The 27789-nt window shown below is 34.7% G+C and overlaps 1 protein-coding gene across 3 annotated transcripts in view; it reads right to left on the reverse strand.

The window, feature by feature from the left end:
- Nucleotides 1-1028: 1028 nt before the first annotated feature.
- Nucleotides 1029-27789, reverse strand: part of AIMP1 (aminoacyl tRNA synthetase complex interacting multifunctional protein 1) — a 43160-nt gene continuing 16399 nt past the window's right edge. For 2 of the 3 annotated variants that reach the window (XM_006930928.5, XM_019829140.3), the window contains exons 5-7: nt 25066-25271; nt 18929-19097; nt 5440-5635 (exon numbers count right to left, since the gene is read on the reverse strand). In XM_006930928.5, coding sequence (XP_006930990.1) covers nt 5469-5635; nt 18929-19097; nt 25066-25271 — 542 coding nt within the window. In that variant the 3' untranslated portion in view covers nt 5440-5468. Of the gene's footprint in view, nt 4514-5439; nt 5636-18928; nt 19098-25065; nt 25272-27789 lie in introns of those variants that run through there. The other variant, XM_045056034.1, reaches the window with a different exon arrangement.

Below are 27789 nucleotides of genomic sequence, written 5' to 3' on the forward strand. Positions count from 1 at the left end.
AGGCATATTACCAATGTGCCTCAGGCACATTCAAGTATATTCTTTTTTTTTTTTTTTTTTTTTTTTTTTTTTAAATTTTTTTTTTCAACGTTTTTTATTTATTTTTGGGACAGAGAGAGACAGAGCATGAATGGGGGAGGGGCAGAGAGAGAGGGAGACACAGAATCGGAAGCAGGCTCCAGGCTCCGAGCCATCAGCCCAGAGCCTGATGCGGGGCTCGAACTCACAGACCGTGAGATCGTGACCTGGCTGAAGTCGGACGCTTAACCGACTGCGCCACCCAGGCGCCCCTCAAGTATATTCTTTATAAAAGGCCAATGTTTTTAAATGACATCGCTATTCCCCAAATCCTCAAACCTTATTTTTAATAATAAATGTATTCATAAGCACCTGAAGTTTTTGTTTTCCATTTATGTGCTGTTTTAAGAGAAAATGTTATCTTTTCATATGACAACTGAAGTTTTAGAAAAAGGTTATTTTTACCAACATTATTATTCTCTTTTGTTAACCTCTAAAAGGGACTTTTATTTTGTATTTTTCTTAAATCTTTTTCAAAAAGAAATCAAATTGTGGTGTTGATTTTGGATAACTCCTATACTGTTCTTTCCACATTCCCCAGGTGTAAAAAGTTGAATGGGTTTTAAACTAACAAGTATCAGCCAAATATGCAATCTTAGAGCTGAAAAGTTAAGTGGATGTTATGTATTGAGAGCATTTCTCTACTGGGATGTATAATATTCTAATGAGGCAATTTACAAAAACAAATGTAACACTGTTAAGAGCAACCTTGATATGAAGGCTCCTCACAAAAATGCCATTGCAGAAATGAGCAGACATTAATAATTGCTATTTGAACAATTCTTCAGGTATTATGTAGCAATGGGAAAGGCAAGGAAGAGCAGTTAGCTCCTTCATTAAAAAGGATTATTCTTTTTTCTTACAATTATTGAGTCCCAGGCTTGTTTCTGCTGCTGTTGCTAAGGACAATAGCCTGCCAGATAGGAAATGATGTTGATGGAGACATAAAATAACACTTACACACATTATTTTACTAAAAAATCCAGAGAATTGGGAATAGTGTATGCTAGGCGGGGGGTGGGAGTAAGGAAGGGGAAGGAAAAAAAATAAACAAGGGAATACATAAGGGTGAAAAAATATAATATACAATAATTAATTCACACTCTGAAATTCCAGATGGCTCACTTTCAAACCAGCAATTATTTCATTGTTCTGGGTCCTTTTTCCAAATTTTTTTTGGAGTTATACCCCTGTGAATTATCTCTGCCAAGATTTATCCAAAGGAAAAACCAGAACTATAAAAAGTGCAGTAAGCAAGAATGTGTAAGCCACTCTTTTTCATTCCAACAAGTTGGTATCTGAATGTCTGGTTTTGTATAGAGGTATATTAGCCATCAGCCTTTTTGTCATTATCACTGCAAATTTTGGGATTATCATCCAAACAGTACTGCAAATGAGGTGTAACTATAGACTTGCTCCTGGATTAAATAATTAAATATTACTTATATCTATCTATCTATCTATCTATCTATCTATCTATCTATCTATCTATCAGAACTTAGTGACTTCTCTCATAGGTTGGCTTTGGGGATGGCCAGTCAGGATCAGTGCCCTCAACAGTACACTATTCATAGAATCAAGCCAACTGCTACCAGCATTAGCAGCCTTGCTTTACCAAGAGATTCTTCCTAAGAACTTCTGCAACAAAAAGAAGAAAGTTGGTAAATTATCTTTGTAACCAACCACTCCAAAGCAATGTTTAATGAATGATCTCACTTCTCTCTTTAGAATCTCTTAAATACTCCACTAAAGGAGTCACCCTAATCTCCTTACATGAACTACTACAGTTTAGGGAGTTTATCACTATCTTTTCCTTAAGTTTAAACAGAAGAAAAGTTGTTTCTCATGTAAATACAAGAAACCACAGGGCATTTAAGCGACACATAAGGTAGTATATTGTAATGGAGAAGAGCACAGGATTAGTTAAAAGTTGGAAGAAGATCTAGGTTTCAGCTAGTTACACTAAGCACAGGCATTTATTTAACTTTTCTGTTGGTTCTTTAGGGTAAATGAGATGGCTGGTCTACCTCTATAGAGTTAAGAAACAGATAAGATGTGTGAAACTATTTTGTTAGCTATAAAGCACTAAATATCTTAATAATAATTCTATAATAAAAATCCATAATAGCAGAGAAATATGAATATACTCCCCTCTCCCAACTTTTGTTAGAAAAGGGCATGGTTTATTCCTTAATTGAAATTTTGGAGAGTAAAGGTTTCTCCACAGAGCAGTAATTTGCAATATTATTGTTAGTTGAGTTACATTAATTTTCCTCCATAGTTTTTATTTGGTATTTTGGTGATAAAGTTTTAGTTTTTTACATTGTTGCATAATGCTCAGAGTGTCACAGGTTATGTGGCTAAAGTATACCCTTAGTATTGAGCACTTCTGATATTTTTATTTTTTTAAAGGTACAACATATAATTTCCCTGGAAAGCTGAGGTATACTCATATCCTTTTAATGTTCCTGTTACACGCAATAGTGATATGCTTCCCCACTGACCAAGAACTTGAAAAGAGAATTGCTTCTATTTATAATAAACTAAAACACAATAGTGAGAAATATTGTCTTCCTAGTATAAGAAAATTGCAAAACTATTTAAAACTTTATCATTAATATTAAACCAGTCAAAGGGCATCAATGAACATGAATAGTATCTAAATATCTAAACAACAGATTTCAGTGGGAAATTTTCAGTAATGTAGTAATGAACATCTCCAGCAAGGTAACAGATACTATATCTGGTACAAAAAAATAATAGGGTCTGTTAAAAAACAGGACCTCAGTCTGTATGAAATATTCCTTAAGATACTCTGCTCACTTCATATACACTGAGTAACGTTCTGAACAAGAATTTAACTTCTCAGGAAATCTCAAGAATGCTAGTTTCTGGAAAAGGAATATCTCTACCATAAACTAATATCAACATGATATGTATCTATTATATAATAGGAACTGTCTTAAGTACTCTAGGTACTAAACTCCCACACTCTTTACAACTCTAAGATAAGTACTTTACTGTACCCATCTTAAACAAGGGGAATAAAGTACATAAAGGCTAAACAGTTACCCTAGCTTACATATGCATTTAAGTTGTACAGCCAGAAATCAAAACTAGATAATCTGGTGTCAAAACCAATACTAAGCTCTTTGGATATCTTAGCATCTCTGACAGTCATCTACAAATGCAGGCTTTTGGACCTGCAAAGCCAAGGCCAAGACTCTGGGACCTGGTTAAACTCACTAATGTTGCTTGACACAGTCTTATCCACACCCTCTGTCTTGCTGACATGCTTCTTATTAAACTTCAATGAGTTACTTTGAATATTCTGTAGATAGTCTAAATAGAAATTTACATATTTTTAAAAAGCAATGATAAATTATCTGTTTGGTGGGCACTTATTCTTGTATCCTAGAGTACCTAATGCTTTTAGTGAAAGCAAGGCGGAGAAAAAATTTTCAATTTTATATTAAAATCAACATGCCCTGAAAATGACTAATCTCAAAGCAATAATACACATGGAATTTCTAAATATAAGAAAAGTTAGTACTCCCAATATTCACTGTAAGATAGTGGGCCAATCTTGCTTAAGAAAGCATCATGTGATTGGGTCAACTTCATTGATTTATTATTTTCTGGTTTAAAAAGAGGCTGAAAGGCACCAACTGTTTAGGCTGTGACCTAACACTATCTTCTACCACTGAAATCCTTAAAGGGCTGAATACTAGTCAGAAGCCAAAAGGTTTATGTACAGTTCACTACCAATGCCATTTTTGTTGTTGTTGATTCCATAAGAACTCTCTTATCCCAGTGAGACAAATAAAATAGAATTCTTTTTCCTGTAAAAACAATGACTAATAATGGGGCTACATTGATGACTTGATTAATGTTTTATGTAATTTTAAAACCTGGGAATAAATATTTCAATTATCTAAGTAGTTGAAACATTCTTTAATTTATATTAGAATATTTAAAGAAATTTAATTGGGAGAAATTAGAAAATACAGAATCACGAAAGATTTTATCACAGTCTTATTTCCAAAAGAATAATTTATCCTGAGTACAAAACAACTTTTGAGTTTCATTTGTATTTACTTGTCAATTGTTGCTATTGATGCTCTGTTAATATTTGGTTTTTCAGCAAGAAGATAAAACTGGCCTACCAGAACTCCATGGACTTAAATAAATGAAATTTAATTATACCTTTCATAAGCTGGCATGCAGGGTTGTTTTAAATTTATTTTGCCTCTCTTTCTGATTAGAGACTATAAGCAGCTAGATATTGTATGTATGATTTTTCTTTCAAACAATATCTATACTCCTACCTCCAGAGATGCATTTCTTTTTGGTAGCCCTCATCAGTCATCATCTCAAGGCTGGTGAACTTGAAAGCTCATAATTCCTAAGTTAATTTTCATTGTTCCTACAATATCTGTAAGATGAGTGAAAATAGGCATTTGACACCTTAATACATATATATGTTAACTTTGGTAACAATTTCTTTTAACATACTGACAGTGTGATGGTACATGAAAAAGCAAAATATATTGATTTTAAATACTCTTCTAAAACATAACAATCTATAATTAATCTTGTATTAGGTACCCAAAGAATCTTTACAACCACCTAGACTAAAAAATTTAGACTGCTGCTTTTACATCAATTTATTGGAAAGTGTATTGGCAACACTTTGCAAAATGTTTATTCTTTATAGTTAGTTGAAATTTATTACTAATTATTTTGTCAAATGGAAAGAAAGTTCAGTATACAACTAAAAATTTCACTCTTAAAAAAAGTCACCTTTACAGGTCTGATTACTTTGGTAAGCAACAGCAATAATGTTGAAGTACCACATCTCCTAGCTTTTATGATGTTTGGCTCTCTAGTTGGCCATTTTCAATATTATTACAATATGATTAATTAATAAGACTGACAAAAATTCCAACTTGTCACTTTTGAAGAGGAGAGGACATTTATAATACAGACACACAATATACTAAAAATCCAAAGGCTTAAAATTTCATGTACCATGTGCCTACAAACAGGAAACTAAATGTTCATCTAGTTCAAGTTATCTAAATGTATCAAGAAAAATAATCTGCTAACCAACATCCCTGCTAAAAAATAAACAATCACAAAACATAATTGATTTCTTTCCTACATTATACAGGAGCAAAAATTGTAAGTAAAAATGTAGTGCTTCTTTACTGACTGAAAATAATATATACCTGATTAAAAGACTAGTCAAGTCTAGAAGAGAAATAACATAAAAAAGCCAGTTATATTTTAGGCACAAGTGACAAATATATTTCTTTTTATTGTTATTAAAGTTTTCTCCAATGTATTTCAGTAAATGAGTATTTTATTTTATTTTATTTTATTTTATTTTATTTTATTCCACTGTTGGTCATAGTTTGAGCCCTACACACTCCCTTCCCTTTCACCTCAAAGGGAACTCCTTTGTATGTAGCCACACACTCATCATTAGTGCAGAGATCTGGCTGGATCTGCTCCCAAATCTTCTTCTTAGGATTTAGCTCCTTGTCAGGCTCTCCTATTGAGGAGAAGAAAAAAAAAATTACATAGCTAAAATATGAAATAAATTATCCAGAGAGATTTCTAGTGTATTTTAACACTTTTAACATATACTTTATTTTTATGACATGAGAAGTTTATATTTTTGATTTGTAAAATAAAGCATTTGACATTTCCTAACATGCCTTCTCCTTTGGCATGTTTAGTTGTGATTTTTAACAGATATCCCTGCAGTTGAAGATGATACTTTTAAAATAACATTCTCTCCTAATGATGACTTGAGCCCTGACACTCAATGGGAGAATCAGCAGAATCTGTAGGATCTTATTTGGAATTGACATTCTCTATTCCTGTTAATTTTTTTAAAATTCTTTTAAACATTTATTTATTTTTAAGAGACAGAGAAAGACAAAGCATGAGCAGGGGAGGGGCAGACACACACACACACACACACACACACACACACAAACACACACACACACACAGAATCCAAAGCAGTCTCCAGGTTCCAAGCTGTCAGCACAGAGCCCAACGTGGGGCTTGAACCTACAAATTGTGAGATCATGACCTGAGCTGAAGTCAGACGCTTAACTGACTGAGCCACCCAGGCGCCCCTATTCTTGTTTGTTTTTAAATTTTCTTTTTGTTTCACTGGAAAGGAAAGATGATGCTCAGTTTTAAATGTTAAAAATGTAAAAATTGCTTTGTTGAAATAAAACTATACACACACACAAATATTTTGACATCTCCTTACAAATGTTCAAGATTACTTTTTACTCTTATAATAAATATTTTTACAGGTAATACAGCAAAAAGAATTTATTCTCCAAACTATTAAAATGAAAATATAAGATACTCATTTTATCATTATATATAAAGAAAAACTGTGAAGAGATGAAAAGCATAATTTGATGTTATATATTTACATGTGGTAGAAGCAGCTTATATTTCAATGTACAAAATAAATGATGAGACTGCTGCTACAGTGTTTAAAGATTTTTTTATCGATATAGGAGAATGGATTAAATGCTAAGATTATCTAAATAAACACAGTAACTACTTTGGGTTCCATGAGCTGCCCATTCCATTTGGTGAGAGGGAAAGAGACAGAAAAAGTTCGGAGACAACGAGTCACATTTTCTAAGCACGAGAAATATATACAAGTTGCGTGCAATGCTCACAACAACACTCTATTTTTAAATATAAGGAAACCGTTGCTCAAAGAAGATAAACTGCTCAAAGTTAGAAGATCAACAAGTGGAGTCCGAATTTGACAACAAAACCCTTATTCTGCTAGCACAGCATCTTGCCTCCTGACACACTATTGTTTAGAAAAGAAACAAGTAACATTCTTACATGTAGATAAAACCTCAACTTCTATCATAACTCACACTAAAAGTTTTTAGTCAACAAAGACAAATGTGTTGTAGAATACATCTGGTCTAGATTTAAGGAACACCAGTATACAAAACAATCCCTCTTAACTTATAAGAAATAGAAAGTAAAGTTTAACATAATACCATTTTAGTAGTTGAGGATGCTCAATAACATTTGGAATAAAGAACCAGTTCAAGAAACAATGAAAAGTAACAGATCTCTTAAACCTAAGTGTGAAATAAAAATGGTTTCCAGGAGGTAATAAAAAGAGTATTTCTGAAGTATACAATTCTGTAATGATAGATATCCAACTTTTTAGATGTTTTTTAAAGTGACTCCCAAGTTGAAACCTTCTGGAATTAATTTCAAAAGAATCTTTTACCATTACTGGAACTAATTATATTCTATACTCTAATTATACCTTATGACCTAAACTAGTTTTTACTCTCCACTCATACAACAGGAAAAACAAAACTGAGTAAAATTGTCAGCCACTGTGGTTTTTGTTCTTTATTAGCTCTTCAGGAACTGCCATGAAACTGGCAATAACATATAAAACTGTCCTCTGATATGCAGGTTTTCAGAGATGACAGAATAGTTAATTGAATGATGTATCTATACCAAAAGAACAAGCAATGAAACCAAAACTGAAAGACTAGTATAAAAGATAAGGATTTCTCTTATTAAGAGCGTTTGACTTGACAGCAGAAAAACTAATTAATAAACAGAATAGAAAAAATGCTAATATATCAAGTATCTACAGAAAAAAATACTAACATATAAAGTATCTTTATTTTTTGTTTTTAAAGATTTCTATTTTTTGTTTCTAAGCCATTCCTTAGTCTAAAAGTTTACTTTGCTTGTGTATAGATCATGTCAGGAAGTGGGCGTTCCAGAATCCTAGAAAGCTGGAGGCAGAGAAACTGTTTAGAGTCCTGAGTACTAACTCTTAATTCCCCCAACTCTCCCAAAAAACACATTGCCAAACTGATAACAGATTAATTCAAGAGGCACAGCATCCCAGATTTGTGTGAAATTCTTATCAAAAGCACAGATTGTGTGAGTTCTTGTTAAATGCAGACAATAAGCTCCAAATACAAAAAAAAAACTGTGATGCAGCACAAAATTAAGCTTCACAGAACTAGTAAGATATTGACATGCATACAAAATAATATTCATAACACATAATACATAGTGCTTACCATGGGCTGTTTGCTACACTAAAGGCTTTACAAATATTTACTCATTCAATCCTCTCAGTACACTACATAAATACTATTAATTACCCTCGTTTAGGAAAAACATTCAGCCAAGAATTCTTTATCCAGCAAGGCTGTCATTCAGAATAGAAGGAGAGATAAAGAGTTTCCCAGACAAATAAAAACTAAAGGAGTTCATGACCACTAAACCAGCCCTGCAAGAAACCTTAAGGGCGATGTTTTGATTGGAGGAAAAAAAGACCAAAAGCAACAAAGACCAGAAAGGACCAGAGAGCATCACCACAAACACTAACTCTACAGGTAATACAATGGCACTAAATTCATACCTTTCAACAATCACTCTGAATGTAAATGGACTAAATGCTCCAATCAGAAGACATAGGGTATCAGAATGGATAAAAAGACAAGATCCATCTATATGTTGTCCACAAGACTCATTTTAGACCTAAAGACACCTGAAGTTTGAAAGTAAGGGGATGGAGAACCACCTATCATGCTAATGGTTGTCAAAAGAAAGCCAGAGTACCCACACCTATATCAGATGAACTAGATTTTAAACCAAACACTGTAACAAGAGATGAAGCAGGGTATTACATCATAATTAAGGGATCTATCCATCAAGAAGATGTAATAATTATAAATATTTATGCCCCTAACTTGCAAGCACCCAAATATATAAATCAATTAATAACAAACATAAAGAAACTCATTGAAAATAATACAATAATAGTAGGGGACTTTAACACTCCACTTACAACAATGGACAGATCATCTAAGCAGAAAATCAACAAGGAAACAATGGCTTTGAATGACACACTGGACTGGATGGATTTAACGGATATATTCAGAACATTTCATCCTAACACAGAATATGCATTCTTTTTGAGTGCACATGGAACATTCTCCAGAAGAGATCACCTACTAGGTCACATCAGCCCTCAACAAGTACAAAAAGACTGAGATCATACCATGCACATTTTCAGATCACAATGCTATGAAACTTGAAGTCAACCACAAGACAAAACTGTAAAGCCCTCAAATACATGAACATAAAGAACATCCTACTAAAGAATGAATGAGTAAACCAGGAAATTAAAGAAGAAATTTTAAAAAAAATACATGGAAACAAATGAAAATGCAAATTGGACAGTCCAAAACTTCTGGGATACAGCAAAGGCAGTCCTAAGAGGGAAGCATACTGAAATTCAGGCCTATTTCAAGAAGCAAGTAAAGTCCCAAATACATAACCTAACCATACACCTAAGGAGCTGGAAACGAAACAGCAAATAAAGTCTACAGGCAGCAGAAAAAGGGAAACAATAAAGATTAGAGCAGAAATAAACGATACGGTAACAAAAAACAAATCAGAACAAATCAATGAAACTAAGACTCTTTGAAAGATTAACAAAATTGATAAACCCCTTGCCAGACTTACTAAAAAGAAGAGAAAGGACCCAAGTAGATAAAACCACGAATGGCAGAGGAGAGATCACAACCAACACCACAGAAATACAAAGAATTATAAGAGAATGCTATGAAAAATTATATGCCAACAAATTGGGCAATCTGGAAGAAATAGGCAAATTCCAGATACTCACAAACTACCAAAATTGAAACAGAAATAGAAAATTTCAACAGACCATAACCAGCAAAGAAATTGAATCAGTAATCAAAACATCTCCCAACAAACAAGAGTCCTGGGCCAGATGACTTCCCAGGGAAATTCTACCAGATATTTAAAAAAGAGTTAATACCTATTTTCAAACTGTTCCAAAAAATAGAAATGGAAAGAAAACCTCCAAACTCATTCTTACAAGGCCAGCATTACCTTGGTTCCAAAACCAGACAAAGACCCCACTAAAAAGGAGAATTACAGGCCAATATCCCTGATGAACATGGATGCAAAGATTCTCAATAAAATATTAGCAAATCAAATTTGCTAGAAGTACATTAAAAAAATTATTCACCATGATCAAGTGGGATTAAGTCTTGGGCTGCAGAGCTGGTTCAATACTCATAAACAAATCAATTCATTAATGTGATACATTATACTGTTTTCTCAATAGATGCAAAAAAAGCATTTGACAAAATACAGCATCCATTCTTCATAAAAACCCTCAACAAAGAAGGAATAGACGGAACATAATTGAACATCATTAAGGCCATATATGAAAGACCTACAGTTAATATCATCCTCAATGGGGCAACACTGAGAGCCTTTCCCCTAAGGTCAGGAACAAGACAAGGATGTCTACCATCACCTTTACTATTTAACCTGGTACTGAAAGTCTTAGCCTCAATCAGATAACAAAAAGAAATAAAAGGCATCTAAATCAGCAAGGAAGAGGTCAAACTTTCACCATTTGCAGCTGACATGATAGTCTATGTAGAAAACCTGAAAGACTCTACCAAAAAATTGCTAGAACTAATACATAAGTTTCAGGATATAAAATCAACATGCAGAAATCTGTTACATTTCTATACACCAATAATGAAGCAGCAAAGAAATCAAGGAACTGATCCCATTTGTAACTGCATCAAAACAATAAGATACCTAGGAATAAACCTAACCTACCTAAATAAACCTAATAAGCCTAAGAGGTAATAGATCTGTACTCTTAAAACTACAGAACAATTATGAAAGAAACTGAAGAGGACACAAAGAAATGGAAAAGCATTCTATGCTCATGGATTGAAAGAACAAATATTGTTAAAATGTCTATACTACCCAAAGCAATCTATACATTTAATGCAATCCCTATCAAAATACCACCAGTATTTTTCACAGAGCTAGAACAGACTAGCCTAAAATCTGTATGGAACCACAAAAGACCCTGAAAAGCCAAAGCAATCCTGAAAAAGAAAAACAGAACTGGAGGCATCACGATTCTGGATTTCAAGCTATATTACAAAGCTGTAGTGATCAAGACAGTATGGTACTGGCACAAAACAGACACAAAAGTCAATGGAACAGAATAGAAAATCCAGAAGTGGACCCACAACTATATGGTCAACTAATCTTCAACAAAGCAGGAAAGAATATCCAATGAAAGACAGTCTTTTCAAAAAATGGTACTGGGAAAACCGGACAGCGAAATGCAGAAGAATGATACAGGACCACTTTCTTACACCATCCACAAAAAAAAAAAAAAAAAAAAAAAAATTCAAAATGGATGTAAGACATAAATGTAAGACAGGAAACTATCAAAATCCTAGAGGAGAATACAGGCAGCAATTTCTTTGACCTTGACCGTAGCAACTTCTTACTAGACAAGTCTCCAAAGGCGAGGGGAAAAAAAGCAAAAATGAACTATTGCTATTGGGCTTCATCGAGATAAAAAGCTTCTGCACAATGAAAGAAACAATCAGGGTGCCTGGGTGGCTCAGTGGTTTAAGTGTCTGACTTTGGCTCAAGTCATGATCTCAAGGTTCGTGAGTTTGAGCTCCGCATTGGGCTCTGTGTGGACAGCTTAGAGCCGGAAGCCTGCTTTGGATTCTGTGTCTCCCTCTCTCTCTACGCCTCCCCCATTCATGCTCTGTCTCTCTCTCTTTCAAAAATAAATAGACATTAAAACAGAAACTAAGGAAACAATCAACAAAACTAAAAGGCAACCTACAGAATAGAAGATATTTGCAAACGACATATCCTGACAAAAGGTTAGTACCTAAAATCTGCATAGAACTTACCAACTCAACCCAAAAAAACAAATAACCTGGTTAAGAAATCGGCAGAAGATACAAATAGACACTTTTCCAAAGAAGACATCCAGATGGCTAACACACATGAAAAGAGGCTAAAACATCACTCATCATCAGGGAAATACAAATCAAAACTACAATGAAATATCACTTCACACCTGTCAGAATGGCTAAAATTAACAACTAAGGCAACAACAGATGGTGGCAAGGACGTGGAGAAAGAGGAACCCTTTTGCATTAATGGTGGGAATGCAAACTGGTACAGTCACTCTGGAAAACAGTATGGAGGTTCCTCAAAAAATCAGAAATAGAACTACTCTACAACCCACTAATAGCACTAGTAATTTATCCAAAGGATACAAAAATGCTGATTCAAAGCAAACACATGCACCCCAATGTTTACAGCAGCACTATCGACAACAGCCAAATAATGGAAAGAAGAGGTGGTATATACATACAATGGAATATCAGTCGGCAATCAACAACAATAAAATCTTACCACTTGCAACAACATGGATAGAACTAGAGTATATTATGCTAAACGAAATAAGTCAGAGAAAGACAAATACATGATTTCACTCACATGTGGAATTTACGAAACAAAACATGAACATAGGGGAAGAGAACAGAAAATAAGATAAAAACAGAGAGGGACGCAAACCATTAGAGACTTAAATATAGAGAACAAACTGAGGGTTGCTGGCAGGGTGTTGGGTAGGGGGATGTGCTAAATGGCAACGGGTGTTAAAGAGGGCCCTTGCTGGGATGAGCACTAGGGTGTTATGTGTAAGGGATGAATCACTAAATTCTATTCCTGAAATCATTATTACACTATATGTTAAGTAACTGATTTGAATAAAAAGAAATAAATGAATAGATGTGTTATATATACACAATGGAATATTACTCAGCCATCAAAAAGAATGAAGTCTTGCCATTTGCAATGATGTGGATGGAGCTAGGATGTATTATGCTAAGCGAAATAAGTCAATCAGAGAAAGACAAATACCATATAATTTCACTCACATGTGGAACTTAAGAAAGAAAACAGATAAACATATTGGGGGGGGCAGGGAGAGGAGAGAGGGAAACAAACCACAAGAGACTTTTAATGATACAGAACAAACTGAGGGAGGGATGTGGGTGGGAGATGGGCTAGATGGATGATGGGTATTAAAGAGGGCACTTGTGATGAGCACTAGGTATTGTATGTAAGTGATGAATCACTGAATTCTATTCCTGAAACCAATATTGCACTGAATGTTAACTAAAATTAAAAATTAAAAAAAGAATTTCCCCATTTTACAGATGAGGAAATTAAGGCACAAAAGTTATAGCCAAGAACTTAAAAATATCAGGCAGGTAGCTAAGTGATTCAAAAGTTAAATCTCACAATACCCACACAAAATAGGTATCATTAAAATCTTTCTTATAGATGAAAAAGCTGAGCCTCAGAAAGGTTCCCAAATCACCCAGCACATGTGGAGTCAAAATTTGAAAGCTTTAACTTCTTAATTAAAACTAGTAATTTTCTAAGAACAAGGATTTGAACTAAATATAAAGTAGAAACTAGTAAGAGGAAATTCTAAAGCTTGACTGTTGCTTTTAACACACCAGACTCGGTATCTGAACACTCTGAATGTAGTTGGAAGACTAATCAATAAAGGAAACATGATTCAGACAAGTAAAATTTTAAGATTGCAATTAAAACTTGTCACATTATGGTAACTGAATATAAATGAGAGTTGAAAAATCTTGGATGCATTGTTAACTTTCTGGTTTACTCAAAATGTTTCTCAATAATGTACTATTTGGTAGGGTATAAAGCTAGTTTGAAATGAAAGTTTAAATCACCTGCCATGAAAAACATACCTAACATTTTAAACAATTGTTTTTTAACAAACTGTATTTTCCAGAGAAGTCTTTCATCATTCCTGTGTGTAATGTTCTTCTAAATCTTATTTTCATAGTTTTTTTTTTTTTTCCTTTTGGCATAGCTATCCAACAAAGTTAAGTGATAACAATAAAAGTTCTTAAAAGCTAAAAACTGCAGAGCCTCTGAAATTGCTAAACACATGCCAATAATCACCATTTGGAAACAGTTACACATAATGTAAGAGAACTAATCCTTCAGAGACTATTTTAGGCCAACTGATTGTAAACAAAGCACACAGGGAATAGGAAGTCGTTCAGAGAGGAGTTTGTACAGATGTAAAAAACTGTGACCACCTTCTTAGAATTTAAAACCTACAAAAAGCAGTAAATACAAATTCCAAAATCCCAAGCATTCACAATCTGAAATAAAAACCGGAAACTTCATTTTAATTAGCCATTGTTTTGCTCATTGATTATCAGCTCTTTGATATCTGCCATGGCCATAAAAAGCTTAGCACTAAATTATTTTATGTGTGATTAACTGGGTTTTTGAACTACAGCAATTGTAACTATTGCCAATTGTGGCACAAAAACTAAAGTATAAGTTTGCAAATAAAGGTTGGTTAAATTTAGAAAGCTAATCAATAGAGAAAAGAGGTTTGGTGGTTCTCTAGGAATAACCCTGACAATAATGAAGGCAAATGCTCAGGCCTGTTCTCCAAATACTGATTTTTCTGTTTGTATTTTACATGTTTTACTAGTGTGTTTCTTTCTGTTTATTCATTAACCAATTTACTGAGCTCTACACCAGTCATTTTTCTAGATGCTAGGTATACAACAGTGAATAATCACCACATACACACAAAAGTAAAAATCTTGATTTCACGTGCTTACAATTCTGTGTGGACAGACAATTAACAATGTTTAGTATATTGGATCAATAGGATCACGGACCAAGCCATGTAGCTATTTTGGGGAAAGAGCCAGTGGCTCAACTGGAGTGATCCAGTGAAGATTTATGGAGTACATGAGGTTAACAAACACAATGGGAGGCCATTACAAGAACTTGGGCTTGTACTCTGGGTCAAATGAAAAGTTTTGTAATAGTTCTGAGCAGAGGAGTAATACACTCTGACTTACATCACTCTCCCATAACTGAAAATAGATGGAAGAAGGGCACAGGCAAAAGCAGGGAGATCAGTTAGAAAGTTTTACCTTCCACATAACAGATGTTGGCACCAGGACCAAAGTAGTAGTGGGCAAAGATGAGGAGAATGATTCTAGATATATTCAGAAGGTACAATTACTAGGATTTTCTGAAGGAGAAGATAAGTGAGAAAATAAAAAGAAGTTGAGAGAACAGAATTCCTGTCAGATAAGATGAGAAATACTATGGAAAAGGAAAATTCTAGGGAAAAGATGGGGAATATGTATTCTCCCTTGGGACATATTAGTGAAAAAGTCTAGTAGGCAGCTGGATAAGTAACTGGTTAAAACAGCCAAGAAAATGAACATGAAAAAGAAAAGAGAAGAGGTCAAGTATAGAAAGAAAAAGAGGTCAAAGACCAAGGTCTGGGATATTCCAATGTTAAGGGGTCAGGGAGGTGAGGAAGAATCAGCAAAGGAATTAAGAAGGAGGACCAGTGAAGCAGGAGGACCACCAGGCCACCAGGTGCCAGAAACCAAGATAATTAAGAAAAAGTCTAAGAACTAGCCAAGGATATTTAGTTACTGAGAGTAATTGGTGACCCTGATCAGAGAAGTTCTGGAAAAAAATAGTAGGGAAACCTGACTGAAATGGGTTTTAGAAAGAAGTTTATATCTATTTTTAAGAATAAAGGCATCAAAAATTCAATACTCTTGTACATATCATACATGCTTTGTGATTAACCTCTAACATATTAATAAGACCCAATAACAATAGAAATAAGCATGATCTAGGAAGTTCAACGTCTGAATGCAAATTCTCATTTATTATTAGATGAAATCCAGTGCACTCTCAAAAAGTACTCTCAAAAGGCTGTTGTTGCTACTGTCTTCTAGCCGTAATATTATTTTCAAGTTAGTTTTGCGTGGTGCTTTCGGGACTAGTTATCACATTTAAATAGTAAAATGTACAGCTTCACAAACTGAAAATTTTAAGAAGTACTGGGTGGGGAGGGTTTCTAGTCAGTGTTATAAAATATATCATTTGGCATCTTCTAAACTCTATGGAACTTTTTAGATTTGTAGTTGGAATAGTTGTTAGGTGTAAATGCCTTTTCAAGGCCAAACAGCACTTCAAACGTTTGAGTCCCAAATGCAATTTCTATACCACACTTTATATAACATGAAATGTAAGTCTCCAGACACTGAGCACATCAAGTGAACATCAAAATGTACCAGCAGACACCTTAAGCTTTAAAATGTATAACAGATGCTGAAAAATAAAGCACTGATAAATCATGGATCTGACTAGAAAAAGAAAAAAAAAAGAAAAGAAAAATGTAAGACTAATGGCCTGCTGCATAGTATTAACTGCTATTCCTTTCAGATTTACTGCTCCAGAAGCAACTGATATGGAAGCATAAGCAAGATGAACATTAACAAACCTCACGTCCTAAAATTCATCAATTATTTGATGCTTAAGAATATAATCTCATGGGCCATTTTAAAAGGTCAGGTTTTCCCTTTTTTCACTTTATATTTTTGTACCTTCTCCACATACTCATGTGCTGATGCGCAAGGGGAAACTATGAATTTGCAAGAAATATCAGACTTTGGAACAATGTAAATATAAACACATAAGAAGCCAAATGGATAGATTAGAGAATATAATAAAGACAAGAAATCCATACTGGGCTATTAACATCTCTAATGCTAAGTCACTGAGTAACTAATGAAAAACTTTCAATATACTCAATAGTAGCATCCAAATAAACCTGATTCAATTGCTGAAATACTACCTGTCAATTCTTTGAGATAATGGAATGAAACCTGAACTAAAACTAAAAGAATAGAACTAAAAGAATAAGAAGCCTTCATTAATGAAATAGTCCATATTAATTCAAAGCAAGCAGCAATCAACAAAAATGCTACAGTGCTACAAATTCAGGCACATTTATTCTTTGATCCCTTCACTAACTCTATATAACTGTAAGCAAGAAGCTGAGTTTTGTTGGGCCTCAAACCAAATCTATAAAATAGTGGATTTTCTTCCAATTCTAAGCATATAACTAACTCTACAATTTACATCACAAAATAACACTTAAAGAAAACATACTAAATCTTATGTGTTTATTTATTTTTTTAAATCTTTTTTAAATGTTTTTATTTATTTTTGAGACAGAGAGAAACACGGCATGAGCAGGGGAGGGGCAGAGAGAGAGAGGGAGACACAGAATCTGAAGCGGCCTCCAGGCTCTGAGCTGACAGCACAGAGCCCAATGCAGGGCTCGAATTCACAGACCGCGAGATCATGACCTGAGCCAAAGTCAGACGCTCAGCTGACTGAGCCACCCAGGCGCCCCAAAATCTTACGTGTTTAAACAGAAAGGAAGGGAAATGTTAACTTGGAAAGGTAAACCAAAAGTATCTTAAAGGAAAAAGTTTACTTTTATTGTCATTCTATTCCAATTTAGTGAATGAGACTTCTCAATAGAATTTTAGGTTTGTCAGATATACAAATGATTTACCCCAAAGTGTGAAGTTTGGGGAAGTGTTTTGATATTGTGGTAGCAGACTGGTGATCATATGCTCCTAGAACCAAAAGCCATCATGCTGCTTTAAGAAATGATTCTAAATGAGATTTTCCCAAAACCTAGTTTAACAAAAAAGATTCTTAGAAAACAGACTACTAAAGTTTCCGTTCTACCAAGGTTCAAGACGTACACTTGTATTCAAAGTCACAGATACTTGCTAAACAATCCCTGTGTTTTTTACATTAGCCTACTTTGACCAGGAGAGGGGGGAAGCTGAGTTTCAAGGAAATTAACCCATGGTTCCAACCATATTTTCTATCTTAGTCCAGTGTTAAAATCCTTCATATCCTAATATTTTATCACACACAGTTAACACAGGATTTAAAAAGCAGGCCCATCTAATCACATCAGCCTTGCTATTAAAACAGCTGTTTCTACAAATATATTTCCAAATCAATTCTGACTTTTAGACCTAATTCTCCTTTTTACCCTAATTTATTTCTACTTTTCCCATTACTCTGTAGTCAAATGAACATCCTTTAAGTAAATGCATTCTTGTTTTTCTTCCTCCTTTCATGAAGGAAATATTTATTCCATATCTGACAAGCATCCTTTTTCTTTTGCTTCAAAGACCTATATGAAAAAACTTTTTCACACATGATAAAACTTCTTCTATCTCAGGACCATTTTAGTGGAGAAAACAAGCAATATGAAAGCAACCTCCTTTGAGATTATTACAATAAATACAAGTTTTAACTCAATTTTTCTCTATATCCTGAAGTCAAGTAAAAGCATATGCAAGTACATTATTAGATGGACTTAGAGAATTACACATTTCTTCCCCCACGTACGAACTTTTCATCTTTTTGTGCTGCATTCTGAGATAATCTATAGCTTCAAAGACTCTGCAGCACATTAATTAGTTCTCTATCTATAACATACTCTTCTGCTACGTAAGTGTTACTAGTATTTTGCCTAGAGCAAACTCTCTCTAGTGTTTTTTAAAAACATATATTTTTAACGTTTATTTATTTTTGAGAGAGAGAGAAAGAGCGAGCGAACATAAGTGGGGAAGGAGCAAAGAGAAAAGGAGACAAAGAATCCCAGGCAGGCTCTGTGCTGTCCTCACAGAGCCCGATGTGAGGCTTGAACTCAAAAACCCCAAGATCATGACCTGAGCTAAAACCAAGAGTCGGATGCTTAACTGACTAAGCCACCCAGGCACCCCCCTCTCTAGAGTTTTATGCAATGTGTGCATTCATGGCAAGGGTGATGGTTAGTTAGATGGTGTGCTTAATGTGCCATCTCGAACCAATCTCAAGAAACTCAATAATAAAATCTTAATAATAATGGTCATTAATGTAAAGCCTTGGTTTTAAACTAAACCAAGACTGGTTTTAAACTAAATACTACAAAAGAACAATGATTCCCAAACTATTTTAAATAATGACTAATACTTACCAGGAAAAGCATCAAAAACAATTCTGTCTCCAGGAACAGACCCAGTAGGAGGTGCCAAGATTTCAACCTTCTCAGGTGAACTAGCACACATTACCATTGCCTGAGATATTACTCCCCTCATCTTTGCAGGTTTCAGGTTACAAAGTAAAATCACCATCCGATTTTGCATCTGTGTGAAACACAAATTAGTGATTAAATATATACAGAGATTTACAATAATTACACCTAGAATACACTAAGCTACATCTAATATGCTAAATATAAAATGTTCTATTTTTGTAGATGTATCTGTCTGTGTCCAAAATCTTTTATTGTTATTATGAAGTCTTACATAAACATGAAAAAAAAATTTCCACAAACTGACAGTGCCCTATAGTTGAAGCAGCTGAGGCAAGACTATTCAGTTAAGTAATTTTTAGACTGAGTGAAACAGATGTGGTTTTGAATTTAGCTGCCATGTACTAGCAATCAGATTGTATAAAGTTGAAATGTTTTTTTCCTCACAAAATGAGGAAAATGATATCCCACTTAAATAGCCCACTCTAGGAGTATATTGTAACATGTATGTAAAGCATTTAGCATAGTGTTAGCACTGAAATAAATGAACAATCCTTTTTTCCATACATATTTGGTCATTGCCAATACTATGTCATACTTGGTCATTGCCAAGATTCATGTCCTAATTTAAAAATTACTCTTGGGAAGATCGGAATAGGAGGATCCTGAGCTCACCTAGTCCCACGGACACGCCAATGAAACAACTGCATCTACTGCAACTAACTCTGAGATCGACCTGAAGACTGGCACTTCAGATCATCCACAGCTAGAGAGAAGACAAAATCAAAAAGAATAGGAAGCGTAGAGACACAGTTAGGAACCCTGGTGACTAACCACAAACAGGATGAATGTCACAAAACACAGAAGAGTAAGGGGGTCAGACCCCACACCTAGGGACCCAAACTGGGAAGATGAATCTTCCTAACATCTGGCTTTGAAAAACAGGAGGACTTAACTCTAGAAGCTTTAAAAATCAGCAGGGCTTAACTGGGAAAACCAGAGAGTGACAGTAAACGGAGCCCCCACACTAAAAGAGCCATCACCAGACACAGCACCAAAGCAGCAGTTTGAAGTATCTGAGGTATTTGTGAAGATTTATTGACTAATCTTAGGATATGTTAGACAGGCAGAGATCTACCAGAAACATCTCTGGGAAAGAAAGTAGTGCCAGAGGGCATCATTTTTCTTGCTCTCCCCCGCCTAGATGGCCTGAAGTTTGCAGAAGCCAGTGCTATCACTCTCCATCTAACTTACCAGCACCACATGCCCAGCCCCAGCATTCCCTTGCATACATGCACCACCTAATCCACCCACAACAGGAGGTACCCTTCCAAAGCAGATCCTACCATGTCAAATACAGGAAGCAAGCAGGTCTTAGACCACTCCAAAGTGACTGCAGCCCTGGAAAGAACGGGAGATAACCCTACACACCAGCACAACCACACTTGCTGCAATGAGGCCTCTTACCAGCCTGTTCAGGGAGCAAGCCTTGCCCTTCATGCACCTGCAGCTGTTACAGAGGTTACCTGCAGACAGTTAAGGTGAGTGCTGGCTCCATCTACCAGTAAGCTCACAAGTCCGTCAACAGCAATGGAAGTAAACCCTGCCCAGTGTAAGAACAGGTAGCAAAGAGAGTCATTGTAGTCGTAAGCATATCTACAGCCACACCAATCTTGAAAAAGAAGAACAAAACTGGAGGTATCATAATCCCAGATTTTAAGATATACTACAAAGCTGCAGTAATCAAAACAGTATGGTACGGCACAAAATAGATACATATAGATCAATGGAACAGAATAGAGAGCCCAGAAATAAAACTATACTTATATGGTCAATTAATCTACAACGAAGGAGACAAGAATATATAATGGGGAAAAGACAGTCTTTTCAATTTATGGTGCTGGGAATACTTGACAGCCACATGTAAAAGAATGAAACTTGACCACTTTCTTACACCATACACAAAAATACACTCAAAATGATTAACGACCTAACTATGAGACCTGAAACCATAAAACTAGAAGAAAACACAGGCAGTTATTTCTTTGACAAAGGCCATAGAAACATTTTTCTAGATATGTCTCCGCAGTCAAGGGAAACAAAAGCAAAATTAAACTATTGCGACTACAAAAGCTTTTGTACAACAAAGGAAATCATCATCAAAACAAAAAGGCAACCCACTGAATGAGAGAGACATTTGCAAATGATTCTTCCCATAAGGGGTTAATATCCAAAATATATAAAGAACTTCTACAATTCAACATCAAAAAAGCCACAAACAATGCAATTAAAAATGGACAGAGGGCCTGAGTAGATATTTTTCCACAGACAGACAGATGGCCAACAGATATACAAAAAAAATACTCAACATCACTATTCATCAGGTAAATGTAAATCAAAACCACAATGAGATATCACTTCACAACAGGCAGAATTGCTAGTATTAAAAAGCCAAGAAATAAATGCTGGCAAGGATATGGAGAAAAAAAATTCTCATGCAGTGTTGGTGGAATGTAAATCAGTGCAACCACTATAGAAAAGGTTTGGAGGTTCCTCAAAAAATTGAAAATAGAAATACCATATGATACAGTAATTCCACCACTGGGCACTTACCCAAAGAAAATGAAAACCCAAATTCAAAAAGATACACATCTTTACATTTACTGCAGGATTATTTCTAATAGCCAAGATATGGAAGCAACCCTAGGGTCCACAGATAGATGAATGGATAAACATGCATACATACATATGTGTATGTGTGTGTATATACATATAGAAATATACATAATGTGGAATACTCATATAGTGGACATTACTCGGCCACAAAAAGAATGAAATCTTGCCATTTGAGACAACATGGATGGACTTAGAGGGTATGATGTAAAGTGAAAGAAATCAAACAGAGAAATACAAATACTAAATGATTTCACTTACATGTAGAATCTAAAACACAAAAGAAATAAACAACAGACCCTGAAATACAGAGAACAAACCTGTGGTTGTCAGGAGGGAAGTGGATAGGAGAGTGGGTGGGAGGATGGGCAAAATAAGTATAGGGGATTAAGAGGTACAAACTTTCAGTTATAAAATAAATAAGTGATGGAGATGGAAAGTACAGTATAGGGAACATAATCAATAATATTTTAGTAACTTTGCATGGTGACTACACTTATTGTGGTGAGCATTGAGTAATGAATAGAAATGTTAAATCACTGAAACAATTGTACACCTGAAATTAACATAACACTGCAAGTCAACTATACTTCAAAAACAAATATCAAAAGTATTATGTACACAGCATACAACATTTAGGCCATTTCTACAATTTGTCATAGAAGTGAACAGAAATTTCTTTAATCTTCACAAGTTGAAGTGTCTTAATTTTTTCCCCATTTAGCAAAACCAAGGAACACAGTTGTTTATGTTCTTTCAACAAGCTTAAAATAGCATACAAGAGAATTATTACAGCAGGGGAAGAGAAAAGTCACATTCTAAATAAAAAAAGATGGTTTGCGGGTGCCTGGGTGGCTCAATTGGTCAAGTGTCCAACTCCTGATTTCGGCTCAGGTCATGATCTTATGGTTCTTGAGTCTGAACCCCAATCAGGCTCTGCACTGACAGCACAAAGCCTGCTTGGCATTCTCTCTCTCTCTCTCTCTCTCTCTCTCTCTCTCAGCCCCTCTCCCACACACTAGTGCGTGCTCTCTCAAAATAAATAAACATTAAACAATAAATAAATAAATAAATAATGCTTTTATAAATTAATGTTATGGGAAATTTACCCCCAAATCCTATGATTAAAAAATAATAAATAAAAATAGTAACAGGCCTAAGACTCAAATTCAAAAGGCCCCCTTTTCAGAGGTCTTCATGAATAAGACTCTTCTTCATATACATAATTTGAAAATGCCACATGTTAGAAAAGAAGTTATAGAATACATGTATAAGAAAAAAGAACAGGGCTGTCTAGATGCAACTGTTAAAGCATCAGATGATATCCATGGACCTTTACATTAGAAAAACACACAAATCTACAAAGTTTAGTATGCAATTTGGGGGGCAAAGTGCTTCTGCTTTATACAATATTTACTGCTACTGTCTTGACAGGTTAGATACAGATGTGTATATAAACAGCTTTGTGTAAGGCTATGGCTGACAGTTGTAGGAAGAGAAGAAATTGTCTGCAACTTATGGGAACAAAAAAGATGAAACCCAATGTAGGAGGAGATTTTCCAATTTGAGCTGGCTCAAGATCAATTGGTTCTTTTCTCCAGAGCTTCTTATGAACCTAACACCATAAGCAGTTATAAAGAAGTCCTGGTCCTAGAAAAGAGGAGTGTTAAAAAGAGGGAACAAAAGCATACACAGGAACCAAGTCTTTTTTTAAAGAGAAACTTTCACTAAACTGCTTATATCTGTTTTTCTCACCTGAACAGAACAGCCAGATGATCCTATTAATTTATGAGGTAGGCCATGTTTCTCCTTAGTTCAACAGGTCTCCAATGGCTTTCACCTCATTCAGAATATAAGTCAAAGTCTATACAATGATCTGTAAGATCTTAGGTCATCTGGCATCCCTCTCTCTGATTTCATACTGCATGGTATTCCCCCTTATTTACTCTGCTATAGTGACACTGCTTCCTGCTGTTCTTGCAACATGCCAGGCATACATCTGACTTACAACTGCCTGAAATGCTCTTCTACCAGACAGACATATGACTTTTCTTCACTTTCTTAGACCTTTACTTAAATGTCTCTTTATGATGCCTTCCCAGGCTACTTTATATAAAATTACATAATTCTAACTTCAACTCATAGACTCTTTCCCTACTTTATTTTTCTTTTAATACTTACCACTATTCAATATACCCTATATGTTTATTTTTCTCACTACCCCATAGGGTTGTGAGCTTCACAAAGGCAGGTTTTTGTTTTCTAAACAAATCTACCTACCTACCTACCTACCAGTCATCCTAATGCACTGCTATATCCCTTATCTAGAATAGTGCCGGGAAGTATCTGGAAGTATGAATGAATGAATGTAGGGATTTATTCAAAATCGCAAAGTGAATAAGCAACAGAGTTGGCAATGAACAGAGAAGAACTATTTTAATGTTAAAAGTCTACAGCCTTTGCAGTATCTCCGAAGCACCATGGGGCAAAGGAAATAGGCAGATGACTCAAATTACTACGGAAGATGCCTTGAAAGACCAAATTAAAACCATTACTGCCTGTAAGTTTTTCCACTGTCATTGGAAATACACACGTGTCTATACACACACACGCACACACACATATACATATTTTAAAGACCTAAGTAATAACAAAATATAAAACATCCAGTTTTTAAGAAACAAAAAAAATCCATTACAAATTTTAAGTTCAAGCTCCATTAGCCCCTCTCCTCTTTTTTTCTTCAAGTATGAAAATATTTCTTGAGTTATAAAAAAAAAAAAAAAAAAGATTCATTCCTACCCTTACTTTTCAGATTGATGCTTTCTGGGTTTACATAACAGTGATTTAAAAAAATCAAGGAATAATAAAATTCCATGACAGAACAATGATGATAAAGATATTTATACTATATTACATATAAAACACTAAAAACATTTTAAAAACTGAGAAAAAATAACGCATCTTTCTTCTTTTTTTAAAATGTTTATTTATCTGAGAGAGAGATTTATAGCATAAGCAGGGGAGGAGCAGAGAAAGAGGGAGAAGGAGAATCCCAAGCAGGCTCCATAGTCAGCCCAGAGCTGGACATGGGGCTCAAACTCACAGGCTGTAAGATCACGACCTGAGCTGAAATCAAGAGTCGGATGCTTAACCAACTGAGCCACCCAGATGCCTCATCTTCTTTCTTTCTATCCTCATGAATTTGATCTTAATTTGCAACTCTTTTGCAGGTTTTTGGTGCTTTTATTCACTTTTTTTGGTGAAATTTATTTTACTAAAAATTAACCAAATGATCCAGTCCATACTGGCTCATGTGGTATGGCCACCTTATACAAAATTATATGGAAGAACATCAAGAAAAAGTGACATGTGTATGCAGAAGTAATTTTAATTGTACAGATTACCTGTTCAAGAGGAACATGATTCACCAGGCCACTGACAACTGTTCTTGGGGCTGTTTCTCCAACATCTATTTCTTCTACATATAAAGAATCTGCATCAGGATGTTTTCTGGCAGTAATGATACAACCAACTCGAAGATCCAGACGAGAAACATCTATTGGCTTAGAGTCAGCACTTCCTGCTATTGATTGTTTTTTCTCCTTTTTCTCTAAAAAATATTTTTGTATGGTTAAACATCAGAAGTAAAACAAAAATAAACTATGAAAAACTCATTAGCTTCAATACTGATGAGCTTCAAAAGAAAAAGAGTGTTTATCTCCTACCTTCACTTAAATAGTAACACAGGAAAGAATTATTCGAGTCATAATTTCCCGAACCCTAATTTAGCTATTTCTCTCTTAAATAACTGCCTAAATCTCTAAAGACATAGAATAGAAGCTGGTAAACAATGTTCATTTTATTTACATAATGTCTATGGATGCCTTTGCAGTATAGCACAGTTGAGTAGTTATGATGACTTTTTGGTCTGCAAAGCTTAAGATATTAAATGGACTTTTATTGAGAAAATTTGCCTTTCCCTGAAACAGAGTTGGAGAAAATCCTTTAAAATTTTTACCGTGACTCTTTAGAAAGTGAAAAATCCTTTATTTAGGAAGAACATCACAATTAGTAGCCAGCTAAGAGAATGAACTATATAATCAAGTATAATTTCACTGATAAAATGTTTCTCTCTTTAAACACACCAATAACTATACAATGAATTTCACCATTTCTTGTATTTCTCTGAACACTTAGGGTTTTAGGTTTATCTGAGCGACTATGGAGAAGAGAACATTTTATTCTAATGTTTTAAAAATACTCCTCTTATTTATGTTGAAAATCTAACTCTTATTAGCATTTTGATCACTTTGATCACTGAATCAAAATGTGACCTATGAAGAATTCATATTCCTTAAGTTTACATTTAGCTTCTCTGGCAGAAAAAAAAGTAAAACAAAATAAAAACTTATTCACCTGCAACCTACAGGGTAGAGATAAATAGTTGTGACTTAGAAGCACTCCTTCTCGATTATACCTTTGTTTAACCTTTGAACAAATATTTACTGAGATCCAAGGCACTGAAAATCTCTTTTAAGGAAGACAGATATACATAATGAATATGTGACAAACATTACATACACAAAGATATAATACAGAAATGCAGAGATAAATAATTCTGCCTAAAGTGGGAAAGAATGATTTTGTGTAAGGACATTCACAATTTATACAAAGAGAGCTTACAAAAGAAGAGGTAATTCAAAATAATGAACAATGTTTAACCTTACTAGCAAAAGCTAGTAAAAATCCAAGTAATACAGAATATACAACAAAATTACTTGGAAAAAATACACCAAAAATCTTAAAGTAGTTACCTTTGAGTGATAGTCTATATATTTAATATAATGCAGTATAACAGTATATCTACATATCTACATTTTTAACTTTAATCTACTCCCTAGGCATTTGCAATACTTTTATCAGGAACCCATAGTCCATAGGTGACTGCAAGCGTCAAAATCTATACCAAGAGCTTAGTCATCATAAAAGATTTTAGACATGTTTCGTTAAAAGATGAGCGATGCTCACATGTGGCAGGCTACAAAGACTGTATTGTAACCATAGCCTCTGCATGAGCAGAAATGGATTCTGGCAATTCTAGCAGCCAAGCACCAATGGAACACCCCACTATCCCAGCACTGCCCAATATGGTAGCTGCCAACCACACATAGCTATTTACATTTAAATTTAAAATAATAAAAAAACTCTGTTCCTTAGTCACACCAGATACATTTAAAATGTTCAACAGCCATGACTGGTTATTAGCTACTGTGTTGGATTATGAAGCTATACAGTATCTCCATCACTACAGACAGTACCACTGGACACAGGCATTCTAAACATAGAGCTCCATTTGGTCTTGTGTACTTCCTCCTCCCACAAAGGAAGACTCTTGTCTCATTTGATTAGAAGATTAACTAATCCTGCAGTCACAAAAATACAACGTATCTTATTTTGGGTATGAACTTCATCATACTTAGAACAGGCTGATTGCTTTGTGCCTACATCTGAATGAATTTTATAAAGTGAAAAAATTAGTTTGAGTTGCTTTCACTATAACCATACCACCCAGTGGTGAAGTTATGTAGAAGATGTACAGCTCCTATCTACTTCTAAGAAAGGTTACTGATGTTTACCAAAAGGAACTGGCAAGTGTTAGATGCTAAATTGGCTTAGGTTAGTTCACAAATTCCTCAGCCATATTTTCCAAAAAATCTTAAGTGGTTGTAAGTGTTATGAGAGGTATGAATAATGAATTATAAAAGCACTTTTTTTAGACATACATAGAAAAATGAAACCTACAAAGGAGTAAAGGAGACGAGATCAAAAAAGAGTCAGATTTATGAGAATAGCTTCAAGCAATAAGGTTAAGGATAAATTAGAAAAGACTAAAAAGCTAACTTTCTACCTGTGACTTCTCTGAAACTGAAATATACACTAAAATTTAGTCACATCAAACCACATATGGACCTTTACACTTAATCTCTACTTTCTATGTTTAGTTATGTTAAAACATACTCTACCTCAAATAACACACTCCTACCCTGTCAACCTGGTCAATCTTCACATATTCCTTTAGAGCCCAGTTTCTATATTCCAATATCATACTGTTCCTAATTTTATTCTAG

Source organism: Felis catus, chromosome B1, assembly GCF_018350175.1.
Source record: "Felis catus isolate Fca126 chromosome B1, F.catus_Fca126_mat1.0, whole genome shotgun sequence".
NCBI classification, from domain to species: domain Eukaryota; kingdom Metazoa; phylum Chordata; class Mammalia; order Carnivora; family Felidae; genus Felis; species Felis catus.